Raw genomic sequence first — 12,151 nt, 5'->3', positions numbered from 1 at the left:
TGTTTACGTGTGTAACCGTGTAGCCGGGCGATCTACTGAAGAGGGAACACGAGCACACATGAATTCGCTTTAAATTTTAGATCGCCAACCTAGAGGGCCCGACTGGGCCCGGCTAGGCCCGACTAGGCCTCGGTTTTTCACTTTGCCGCCAGTAGTCATACTAGTATTGTACAGCATGACAGACATTTTGAAGGTGAGGTTTGGCGTGACTTTTAATTCTCTTCTTGATTTTGCGATAATAATCAATTTTTTGAAACGTAAAACAAATTAATTCTTTGAGTCGTTATCTTGAGTGTTCGTCCGGATATGTGATGTGTTGTTGAATGGCTGATTTCTTGTGCATTGATTGATTTTGAGAGCGTGACGAATCTGTGTTGAGTGAAATGTATTTTGTTTCTATGGTTTCGGCACCGGCGGCAAATATAATTATGTCGTACATTCGTGTCTAGTGGAGGCAAACAGAGTTATGTCGTCCGTTCATATCCAATGAAAAGATGGAGAGAGATTTCGATTTTCATCAAAAGTTAATTTCGTCACGATGTCGAATCTGTGCTGAGAAATTTGATGGCCCAGCTTATGAGGTGGCAGAGCTGGTGTAGGATGTTTTCTGGTGTTTTTCTGTTGATGTCTCTGATGACTGCGTTGATGTTCATCCAAAGTGGTTGTGCAATTATTGCAAACGGTCTCTTGACTATGGTAAACAGTGCAGGAAATTCGGTAAGCCTTATCAATCAAGCCGTATTTGTTTTACATGGGAGAAACATCCAGGATAGACCAGTGTACTGTGTGTGTATCACTTACTAAGGCTGGCAGAAAAAGGAAGAAAAAGAGAGGGGGTGCGAGAAACTTGCCACCAACTGATACAGAAAAATCAAAAGCAGCAGAGTCAACAGAGGCAACATTACAACTAGTACACCTAACACAAGAGCTAAGTAATGCTGTTAGAGAACGGTCTACGAAAAAGTACCAAAGTTCACATGGTTTTCACACAGGGAGATTTTGCAGTCCCGTTTCAGTTGATCTTGAATGCCCGATCTGCAAGGATGTTGTCAATGGCTGCGTTCAAGTTCAGTGTGAAGGACCACATGGGTCACCCCCAGTAGAAATCGCGAATAATTGTAACATTATAGAATTGAAAAAACAAAGGATAAACGCAGAGTGTACGACGCGCAATCACACTGTGTGTGCAGATTGCACAGACTCGATTGCGGTGAGCGAATAGTTTCCCTAGCAAAGTTGTCATATTGTCTCTGTAGTTTGGTAAATTCCGTCATGTAAAAGAAATAAATATCAGAAGTAAAGTTGTCGACCACCAGTTTACTTGTACTCCAAAATTATGACTTCTTTATAAGTGTAGGAAGTCATCTAATTTGAAAGGTACGATGTGAAATTTGCCGCCGGTAACACTGCACTGCACCGTATTATGGACCGAGCTCCGTTTTTATCACCTGACCACAGCTGACATGTTAACTTTGACCTCTAGATCGGAAGCGAGAACTCTATTTCAAATTTGATCAAATTTTCATGAAACAAAATACAAATAAGTTGTAACCTAATATTTATGCCTTTTAGCATCGATGCCTTTATTAGTCACGATCTTATTCAGAGAGAGAGAGAGACTCAGAGAGCACGATCTGTGAACCTTGACACGTGACTACTGGAAGTCAAAGGGCGCCATTTCATAATTGCTCAGCTGATCTGCGATAGATGCAAACAATGAATCAAGAAAGCCAAGGAAGTAGTCTTGAACCTAGCGAAGGGTCGAGTCAAGACCCAACATACACCCCAGAATCGCTAACAGAATCTCCCGATCAACTTGGAGCATTCTTGCTTGGTAAATCACAGCGAGCTTATCGCCTCAGTTCCAAATTAATATCAGACATCGACAGTTGTCAGCCTGATGAGACTACCGACCGTCAACAGAGTTTTGACGATACTGAAAACAAATCTGAAGGTAAGAATCGTACTATTTTAGTCTGATCATCCGTATAAGTGGCACTTTTAGAGCGAAATACGGCATTGCCACCGTATGGCATATAATAGGGGTACAGGGATCACTAGTGTTTCAGGTATGCATCTTTCAAGTTCAGAGTTTATGAATTTACATGTAGCCTGGCCAATTATTTTTTTGGTGGCTAATCATCAACGATATGTCTTTTTGTAGTCTCACCATTCAAATTCAGTATTATTGATTCAGGTGTTTGTCACAGATAATGCCGACAGTGACATGTCACTGATGTCAGTCAGTTGTTCTCAAACGATTCAGTGGTAAAATAATTAGGCCTCTCCTACTAAGCTTGCTGGTTGTAATTTGGTATTTTCATTTTATTTTGCGATTTGTCTTTCAAGCACATAATATTGTTTTAACAGCTGTCTTCTTATATTACAGTAAACCCTAACATTTTCTTGAGTAACATGTGCAAAGCAATGATTTAGCACCTGTTTGATAAAATGGTGTTGGTTTCTTTCTCAACAAGAAACAACAAAATTACATAAGCTTATTGCTAGTTAACATTGAATTCCTTGTTTGTATAAATATTTTCTATATAATGACTGAGAAGTATCATTTCAATTTGTTTATTGAAACAAAAGCGAGTAATAATTTTGTTACTGCATACAAATAAATCACTGTATCTGATGTATGTTGAAAATAAGTATTTACAACATTTTTACAGGTAGCAGTAGATCTAGAGATATCTGCCCAAGATGTGAACCAATTCTTGTCCAAGCAGCTGTGTCATTTCACACAATAAAACATCAATCTTCAACTCTGATGAAGCGCATGAAGTGTCATCCAGATCCAAAAAAGGTTGACGTCAGACAGTGGAGAAATGTCAGAGATGAGAACACATGGATTAGAGCAAATATGTTTGATCCTGCAGGAAACTTGTTGTTTTGCCAACAGTGTATTCTGTCCGCTTTGGAAATTCACTGGCACAGGCTGCAACGTCAGAGAGAAATTAAGAGACAGGAGTTTCTAAATCCCATTGTGACTCTTAGGAAGAAAGATGTTGAAAAAGAGAACCTTCACGAATGGGTCATAATGCCTTATGATGATGATGACAAAAACTTTGACACTTGGTGGTCAACAGTTGATGGGAATGATGAAGTAGATGTGCGCCAATTTGCTTCAAGACATGGTCTTCAGGGTAAATCATCTAATCATAAGAAAAGTGATCTTCAGGAACAGTTCCTAGCATTTGTTGATGCTAACAAAGTGCCAACAGGAAGACACAGTGAGGGCTCTGGTTCTCTTTATTATTTTTTGCCTCAATACACACGCATCTCTATACCAAAGAAGTCAGAAAACAACTATGAAGAAAAAATGACTCAATCATTAGTTGCTGTGTTCAATATGCAACAAACTGAACTAGATAGAGCAACTGTAGGCTGCACTACAGCAGAACGCTGGCTCCATGATGAGAGACCAAGACATTCCATTATCCTCATAAATCAGATTATTGCAATACCTGTAAGGAACTTAGTCAGCAGATCTCAGCTCAGAAAACAGCATTGCAGCGGATGATGGACATCACTTCTAATGAAAGGCAACACTCACAACAAGTAATAGACAGTCTAAAATGTCTACTGAAAGAACACAAAGGAAAAGCATCAGCTGCCCAACAGTTCTATAAAACAGCCTGCAACACAGCCTTTGAAGTCCAGGACAGAATTTCACAGTTAGAACTTGAAGTCTCTTTATCGTATGAAGAGGAAATTGAGCTACTGGAGTTAAAGTCCAACTATATTGCCATCTTCAGTTACGACTACATGATGCTCCGGACACTTCCTCACTGGGGTCAATCACCACAACCAGCAGCTGCATATTACAAGATGAAACTTTCTGTTGACATTGCATCCCTGATACAACATAATTCAGGCCAAGCTTCAACTTACATATTTGATGAGCAACTTGGTCCAAAGAACAGTAACCACACCCTTTCATTACTGACCAAACACATTGCAGCATTGGACCTATCATGGATAACCAAAGTTGTCATATTTATGGATAGTGCACCTTCTACTAATAAGAATTCATGGTTAATATGTTGGATGAATGAAATGCTTATCATGTGAGTATACTCAGACTTGCCATACTTACTGTTATTAAATCCCATCAAGTTTCTCAGTGTTATGATGAATGTAATATCCACACATTCACAATCAAATCACAGTCACGTCACAATGGAAATGATTGGATGGATTTTATAAGATTCTATAAGATTCTCAAGCACACAAGCACACATACCTGTACACCCAATCACTTTCCCTAATAAGAATGTGTGTTTCAAGCTGTAAATGTAAACTGTGCAAAAATATGCTAAGAAAATGTAGCAAGAAAAGGCCCAGTAGTGCACATGATCTATACATGTCACTTGAAGTGGAATGTGACTTGATTTGGTGACTTAAATCATTGCACTGACATGTCTTTAACTATAAAGGTAAAGTTCACCAAGGCTGATTTTACATATGTGCTAGTTGTGGAGTTGGTTAGTTTTTAATAACAGGACAATGCCATACCAATCGAGTTGTTTATTCAGAAGAAAAATGTGCCAAGCTTGGCACTTTGATCACATGATCAGCAGGGACCATTAACCATACTCATTGGAAAATGGTCCCTGCTGATCATGTGATCAAAGTTTCAAGCTTGGCACATTTTTCCTCTGAATAAACAACTCGATGGGTATGGCATTGTCCTGAATAACTGACCAAATGCTAACACATATGTAAAAGCCAACTTTGGTGAACTTCCCCTTTAAATGTACAGCTGTTTTAAACATGAGCTTATCAAGCAAGTTCTTTCAGAGGAAACATAGTAATTCCATTTTATTCTATTTTTACAGGCACCAAACCCTGCAGTATATCAGGATTTGTTTTTTGGTTGTTGGCCATACTAAGTCCATGCCGGATTGGGTGTTTGCGTCTATTGCTTCCTCAATTAAAAAACCGATGTATTCACCATGGATGAACTAGCTGATGTTGCATCAATATACAGCCAATCTCAGGTTTGTAATCAACATGCATGTACTAATGCAACAGGTACATAACAACAGTGTAATAAAATTGTTGAAAATACAATTCATTACATTGTTTTGTGCATACCAACCAAAATACTCGCACTCATACCCATCCAGAATTCGATAATCATAGGTCAAAATCCGTTAATACATGGTCATTTTGTACAAACACAGACACAAAACAGCATAGAACAGACAGTAAAGTACCGGTACATAAAACAAAGTCAAATCCGCGTAAGAAGATATATGGACCTCTGGCAAAAATGCTAAGAAGTGATGTCAGGTGTTTCTAAAATAGTGAGCGCATCCTAATCCACTTATGGCTCAAGTACATATTAGGTATTATCATACACAAGGGTCTGTATTGCCACTCTGCTATTATTCTTACAGTGAAGATAAGAGCCAATATTTCCACCTAGTGACAATATAAATCATATAAATCATAATTTCACTGTGACATATAATTTTAATATTCCAAAAATTTTGATGTGGTATTGAAAAAAAAATATTTTGAAAGAAGTGTAGGAGCTTTAAATAATGAGATTCTGATGTTGTCCCTCAATATGGTGTAGGTTTCCTTATAAATAAATGGTATGACCTTCATGTGGGGTAACATAGCAGTAAGATGACTGTCTAGTCACATCTTGAAAAATTTGAACTTACATTATCTCATCTATCTGAACTGTGTGTAATGAGTGAGGCATGGGTCACATTCCCCAGCCTTAACCATGTACGCTGACCCATGTACTCTCTTACTAAAAAGTAGCACAAATGAAAAACATCAAAGCGGTCAATGTGTGAGTCTCACTGCTGGAAATGTATTTCTGTTCTTCAGGTCACAGTACAAAATGATTTCATGGACTGGAGAAAGTCCCTTGAATCCAAGTATGGCAGATATGTCTTGCATGGCATAACCAAATATCATGACTTTAGAGCTGAACGTAGACAGAACTCAGTGGCTATTTTGGTCAGAGAGAATTTGGATTCTGGTGACTGGAAGGAAGTGACACTCAATGTAAGTATTCATATATACCATGAACACCAGAAACACATCAGTGTATCGTGTATGTTGTTTGTTTCCATTTTGTGTCAATGGAATAGTTGAATAATTCATCTGCAGAAGAATACAAAATTGTAGCATCCTCTGATCTGAACTGGTATGTTCTATCAGCTGTAGTAAATAGTAAATGTACTGTCAAAGGATGACTCACATGAGAGAAACATTGCACATCTATAACATGTCTGCCCCATAGCTACATGTTTTGAAGCCTCATAATCAATGGATGTTCTTAAACTAGTGGTATGTTAGGACATATAAAACCATAAACATTGATATGGAGGTTGCATCCTGTTATCCCATTCCAGTTTGTCTTTTATCCCAAATAAGATTGCTAAATGTTTACAGTAGTAATTTCGAAAGTTTGTTTTTCACTTTTTGACAGGTGAAAGACTCTGTGCAAGGTTTGCCTGCAGAGACTATCTGCAACCGTCAACTGACATCAGAAAAATTCAGGCACCTGACAGAGATGTATGACAGATACATACCCCGAGAACGAAGGCTGTCTTTGTTGCCATTGCCTTATGTGATCTCAAAGAGAACTGTTACAGAATTGTGCTGCAATACTGAACCTGGAACGTCACAACTTGGTACACGCTTTATACGAGAAGTGAACAAACAGAGAACTACACGGCTGACATCCAGTCAATAGACACTAACATTTTGTGTAGAAAACTCACAAAATTTAAATTTGCAAAGAAGATTGAAAACAGAAACAGTTTGAGGTCATCAGCTGCAACTTTAAGCTATGCTGTAACTTTGACAACTTTCTTTGTTTTAAGTCTTAAGTGCAATTTCTCTGGTTACTTTCTATTCAATGTTTAACTGTCTACTATTCTGCTTGTGAACATTGCCTGGACTTCATTCACTTTTAGTATTTTTTTTTTCAAATATAAAGACATTGTAGGCCTATATTGGATGCTACTGCAGTTTCATGTTCTAGGCAATTGTTTGTAACAAGAATAATAAAAAGCCACAGTTTATCAGGTAGAAAGAGATGATTTGTGAAATAATAAAGAAGTCTACTTTCTCATTGCCTTTGAGAAATGTTGTACTTAATGTTAGATACTGATATAATTTTAAAAAAATAAATATTTGTACAGTGGTAGAAGTACTTTTATGCTTTATTTTATTGTATGCAAGAAAAGACATGAACCATTTCCATTCTTATCAGGGAGCTTTACCAACCTTGAGAAAAGATGAGACAAAGTCCCAGTAAACATATTTCCACTAGCCTAGGGGGTCTTAAATTCACTACAAAGTGAGGGGGGAAATCATGTACATAATTATCATGGTGGCTTTATCATAGACATATAGAGACAGATCACAGTGATTCATTTGAAACAGGACTGACATAACATTGTTAGATTATAATGTCATGATGGTAACATTAAGCTTAATTCCCAGTAAAGCATACAGTAAACACTACAGGATACACAGACAACTTCAATGCTGTATTTTGAGTGGAACCAGTTGGAATTTGGATCCAAAATTTCTCCCACAGTAAGACAGAATGACAAGGTATATATTTTTGATGAAAAGTAAAATTTTGATTTTTCATCAAAATTTGTGATTTCTACTGGGGAGTGACTATCATACATTTTGTTCTGATTGTCTCTGTCAATGGTTGTCAAATTCTCACTCATGTCCAGTGTGCCGTGTCCCTATCACTGTGTTGTCTATTTGTCGTGTCCCCCTTTTATTTTCAAACCCTGTTTCCAAATTGAAGGTAGCTTGTGATTATAATTTGACCGGTTGTAATGTCATTGTTCCTCTGGAAAACTTGTCAGACCATGTTGAACAGTGTGCATTTGCATCAGTCAATCATGATCATGACTACTGTAAATTTGGAAAAGTTGAATCTGTACACAAAGCGTATGATCCAGTACCAGCCAGTGATCAGGGTGAAAAATCAGATGCACATCCTGTCACTCACACTCCATCAACAAGTGATGCTGCTACAACTCTCCTTCAAAATATGGATAGTTTTAAAGAACACCCACAATTTGAACAACTGGCAACAACAGTTATCAAGCAAAAATGGAAATGTCCAGTACTAATATTTTCGAGTTCAAGACTAAAGGACAGGTAAGCCTTTTCTTATAAATATATATGTACTGTCTTATCTGATGCTTGGACATGACAAATTTTATTCAAATTTATTAAATGTACAATGAAAGATATTGTTTCAGTACATGCAGAGTTATTGCATCATTAGCAATTGAGAATATTCAAACACTGAGGATCGTACACTTTTTAATTCCATTCTGCACATTTGGTGAAAATGTCTGTATAGAACTTTAGTTTTTAATATAACTTAAAATTCACTACATTTTTTTCTTAATGTAACTGTTACAAATTTTAGATCACAATTCAATGCAATGTATAAAATACAAATAGATATATATCTCCTGCCATGTTCCATGTCGTTGATTCAGACCTTTAAATTATAACATAGATATATTTTTTGATGTTGTGAAAACTTTTCAGAGAATTCGTTTGATGTTCAAAGAAATAATTTAATCGTTATGCTAATATCCTAACAGCCAATAGTGATGGTCAAAGCAACAAAACCCATAAACACAGTGGGCAGTGCTCAACACGTACAATATCATCACGAAGATCACATATACAGAGTTTCAGGACAGAAATCAGTGGTGGAGTGAAGTCAGCAAAGCAGCAATTTGGATTTGAAGTTGCCCGGCTACGAAAATCTGAAAAGGCAGATGTACTGTCATCACAGGGCCTTCTTCGTAATGCACTGCGTGGAGCTGGCCTGCTTTTGAAAGCAGATATTGGTGCAACATGGTCTACCCTTCGCAAGATAAGGAGGTATTTCATATTGTATATTTTCATGTACACCTTTACAGATGTATTGTCAACAGACATGTCATAGATTTTGAATTTTTAATGAGTTGTGTTTTGTCTAGTTCATTTACAATACAATAAACAACATCTGTTTTTATTAGAGTTGTGTACTTGGCAAATTTAAGTGTCAATCAGGAATTAACAGTAACATTATGAAAATTTTGAGATTTGCAGGATTTATAGATTATTTTAATTGTTAATGATAATCAAACACTTGGTTAAAACCCATATTACTCTTGCAGTAAAGCAAATGCCACTCATTGGTCTTTGTTCTGGTGTAAAAGTTAGTATTCCATGAATATTAAGTCTGACTGAGTCTGACCGAATAATTCGTTGAATGTTTTATTATTAAAGGTGGTTACGTCAATGGAACTGCCCTCTAGAAGGAGAAAAGAAAGACAGACAGTAGGAGAGCCAAGGCTTTGCATCTACCCTTGTCTGCAGATAATTTACCTTTTAGATTTACTGTAAAAGGTACAGATGGAACAAGACAGCATGAGCTTTCGCCTTGCACCAAGAGTAACTTTCAGGAGCTTGGTTGATGCTGTCACATCAAGACTAGATGCCTTAGAAAGGTGAATTTCTATAATCAGCTTCACAATGTGAACATGCGATGCAGTGTGTGCCCTCTTATCTTCTTTCCACATGGTACACAAGTTTTAAATTCACACTGGTATTAATAATGATTTTTTTGTTCTTATTTTTGTTTGACTTGTCAGTGCTGAGAAATTGGAACAGAACCCTGACATTCCATCAGATGAAATCTGGATCAAGATAGGGGGTGATCATGGTGGTGGCTCCATGAAATCTGTATTTCAGGTTTTAAATGTGATGCAGCCAAACAGTGTGGAGAACACAGTGGTTTGGAACTTGTCCATGGCCCCTGATAATGACAGAAATATCAGAACCGGATTGAGAGTCAATGATGGTGAAGTGACAAGTTAGATGATTCAGTAGATGATTCAGTTTGGAAGTAAGTGTATCTATATACTCATTTACTTTTACAATTTTACAATTCTTGTGCTCAGTGGATATATAAATGAAATGGGTATTTTCTTTCACAGGCATACTTTACCTCTTAAAATATACAACATATACCAGTCCTCTAAACATTAAAATGAAAGAGACGTCAATATGTGTATCTTTTTATTTTAACCTGAGACAAGAAAATAGTTGTATGGCTTGCTGGTGACTATGAGTATGAACTCAAGATCTATGGTCTGTCTGGTCCATCTGGTATGTATTATCCTCAAAAGTGTGATTCATCTGTTTTGTTTTGACAACTTTTCTATGGACAGCTACAGGAAAATCTTAATGACATAATATTTTCCCAGACAGGTACGTTTTCTGCCTTTGGTGTCATACTACCAGAGAGACATCTAATATGTCACCAGTAATGCGGTCACCTATTGAGAGCAGAACATTTGAGATGATAGAGGAAGACTTCTCAAAGTTCGAACAGAGTGAGTCAAACTTGAAGGATGCCATGGAATACCACAATTGCATCAGGAAACCAATGGTTAACATTCCTCTCTGTCGGGTCAGTTCTCAGTTATCCTTCAAACTTAACTAAATTTGTTATTCTTGTTTTTTTATCACACTCAGGTACCCATATTATTGTATGTAGTGTATTAACTAATAGTGTTTGTTCTTCAGGTGTCATTGCCATCTCTTCATATCTCCTTGGGTGTTTTCCAGCGTTTCTTCAAGCTGCTACAAAAGGCCTGTCAGCTTCTTGACATTGACATATTCATTCATTTGGTGAAAGCTAATGAAGTTGATGAGCCAGTCCTGAAACCAGCTTCATATGAAGAATATGTCATGTTGTTAGAAGATGGTGAGGGCAGAAGAAGAAGCAACTAATATGGAGACACAGGCAACACAGCTTGGAACACATGCAGACTCTGCCATGTTGACAGATGATGATGATGATGCTGATGATGATGAAGAAGATGATGATGGACCATCACTGTTTCAGTTGAAACAAATGAAAAAAAAGTGAAGAAAAGCTGAAGCAAAAGGCCAAAGAAAAGGTTACAAATATTCAACATTGTCTGTTGTTTTCCTTTCTGTGTCTCTGCAGCACACAAACATTCTCTTTTGCTGTTACAGGTTTCCTGGAAGGACAAATTTCATACATAACTTTGCATATTTGACTTTTCAGAGAAGAGAAGCAAGTGAGCTGAAAGAGCAACTACCTCAACAAGCTGGATACACAGTCCGCGGATTAGACACAGCATTGACCACCATCCATGTTCATATACAGGCGTACCACAGCCAAGCTTTTGTGGGAAAGCATGTGAATAGATGTTGTCAGGTTTGTGTACTTTGAGGATAACAGATCCTGTTTTGAGTTATTGTTGTTGTTTGACTATTGACACACCTTTACAACACTTTTGTGGCACTGATTTGAAGTGTCATTATATTCATTTAAAGCTGCATGTACATTTTTTATTATTATTTGAATACATCATTATGTTGTGCATGCAATTTTCAATAAATCACATTTTATTGTTTATTGTAGCATAGTTGAAAGAACAGAAAGCAGCTGTTAATATTAAATATTCTTTTCCAGCGCTGGATATCCTGCACATAACTAATGTATTATGTGTTCTGTCTTGCCAGTATAATATGTTTAAAAGTTTGAAGTTATAGTAACAGCAACAACAGGCACAATACACACATTAATTTAGTGCGTGAATAGCAAACCGTGCTATTTCAACAATGTTTGAAGGTTTGGGTAAAGTTACATGTATGTTAAAATTACTTTGATTCATAGCTTTATTTGTTTTCAGACAATTTATCTGTGTTTTTTACATACAGATACTATGATATATGGCTTTGTTTTCTTTCAAGACATAAACAATTTACTTGTGTTTTTTGCACACAGCCTGCCAATGTAACTCTTCTTTGTGATAGTGTCATTCAAGTGACAGAGAGGGTGTGTCCTAGCCTACTTGTCAGAGCCATTCAGATAGTGGCAGCACATCAGCCATTATTTACACTTTTCGCCTAAAGTCACACAATTAACTCACATCAAATGAAAAAATCGGTCATGGTTAACCCCGTGACTAACCTCACTACAACATCATGGCAGTAAGAGAGCATGGTAAATAGTAATTTGCCAACTTTTCGAGCTTTCTTTTTGACGTAGTGCGATCGTCACCTCAATGTTTTCAGTATCGGCAGTGACAGGTCAAGCACCTGC

At 37.1% G+C, this 12,151-nt stretch overlaps 2 protein-coding genes across 2 annotated transcripts; both read left to right on the top strand.

Annotated features, from left to right (window-relative positions):
• The first annotated feature begins 1,638 nt into the window (after positions 1–1,638).
• LOC139126827 (uncharacterized) lies at positions 1,639–4,073 on the top strand. The gene is made up of 2 exons (XM_070692761.1): positions 1,639–1,954; positions 2,676–4,073. The coding sequence occupies exons 1-2, from the start codon at positions 1,708–1,710 to the stop codon at positions 3,524–3,526; spliced, it is 1,098 nt and encodes a 365-aa protein (XP_070548862.1). The 5' UTR covers positions 1,639–1,707; the 3' UTR covers positions 3,527–4,073.
• A 771-nt stretch (positions 4,074–4,844) lies between these two features.
• On the top strand, positions 4,845–7,637 carry LOC139126826 (uncharacterized). Its single transcript, XM_070692760.1, has 3 exons — positions 4,845–5,006; positions 5,854–6,033; positions 6,461–7,637. The coding sequence occupies exons 1-3, from the start codon at positions 4,962–4,964 to the stop codon at positions 6,725–6,727; spliced, it is 492 nt and encodes a 163-aa protein (XP_070548861.1). The 5' UTR covers positions 4,845–4,961; the 3' UTR covers positions 6,728–7,637.
• Positions 7,638–12,151: the final 4,514 nt, after the last annotated feature.

Source organism: Ptychodera flava, unplaced genomic scaffold, assembly GCF_041260155.1.
Source record: "Ptychodera flava strain L36383 unplaced genomic scaffold, AS_Pfla_20210202 Scaffold_129__1_contigs__length_157824_pilon, whole genome shotgun sequence".
Taxonomy (NCBI): Eukaryota; Metazoa; Hemichordata; class Enteropneusta; family Ptychoderidae; genus Ptychodera; species Ptychodera flava.
This window is presented reverse-complemented; position numbering and strand designations above follow the sequence as displayed.

Coding starts and splice junctions, on each gene's coding strand:
- LOC139126826 (XM_070692760.1), top strand. CDS start 4,962: ATGGATGAACTAGCTGATGTTGCATCAATATACAGCCAATCTCAG. Junction 5,007..5,853: donor CAATATACAGCCAATCTCAG/GTTTGTAATCAA, acceptor TCTGTTCTTCAG/GTCACAGTACAAAATGATTT. Junction 6,034..6,460: donor GGAAGGAAGTGACACTCAAT/GTAAGTATTCAT, acceptor ACTTTTTGACAG/GTGAAAGACTCTGTGCAAGG.
- LOC139126827 (XM_070692761.1), top strand. CDS start 1,708: ATGCAAACAATGAATCAAGAAAGCCAAGGAAGTAGTCTTGAACCTAGC. Junction 1,955..2,675: donor TACTGAAAACAAATCTGAAG/GTAAGAATCGTA, acceptor ACATTTTTACAG/GTAGCAGTAGATCTAGAGAT.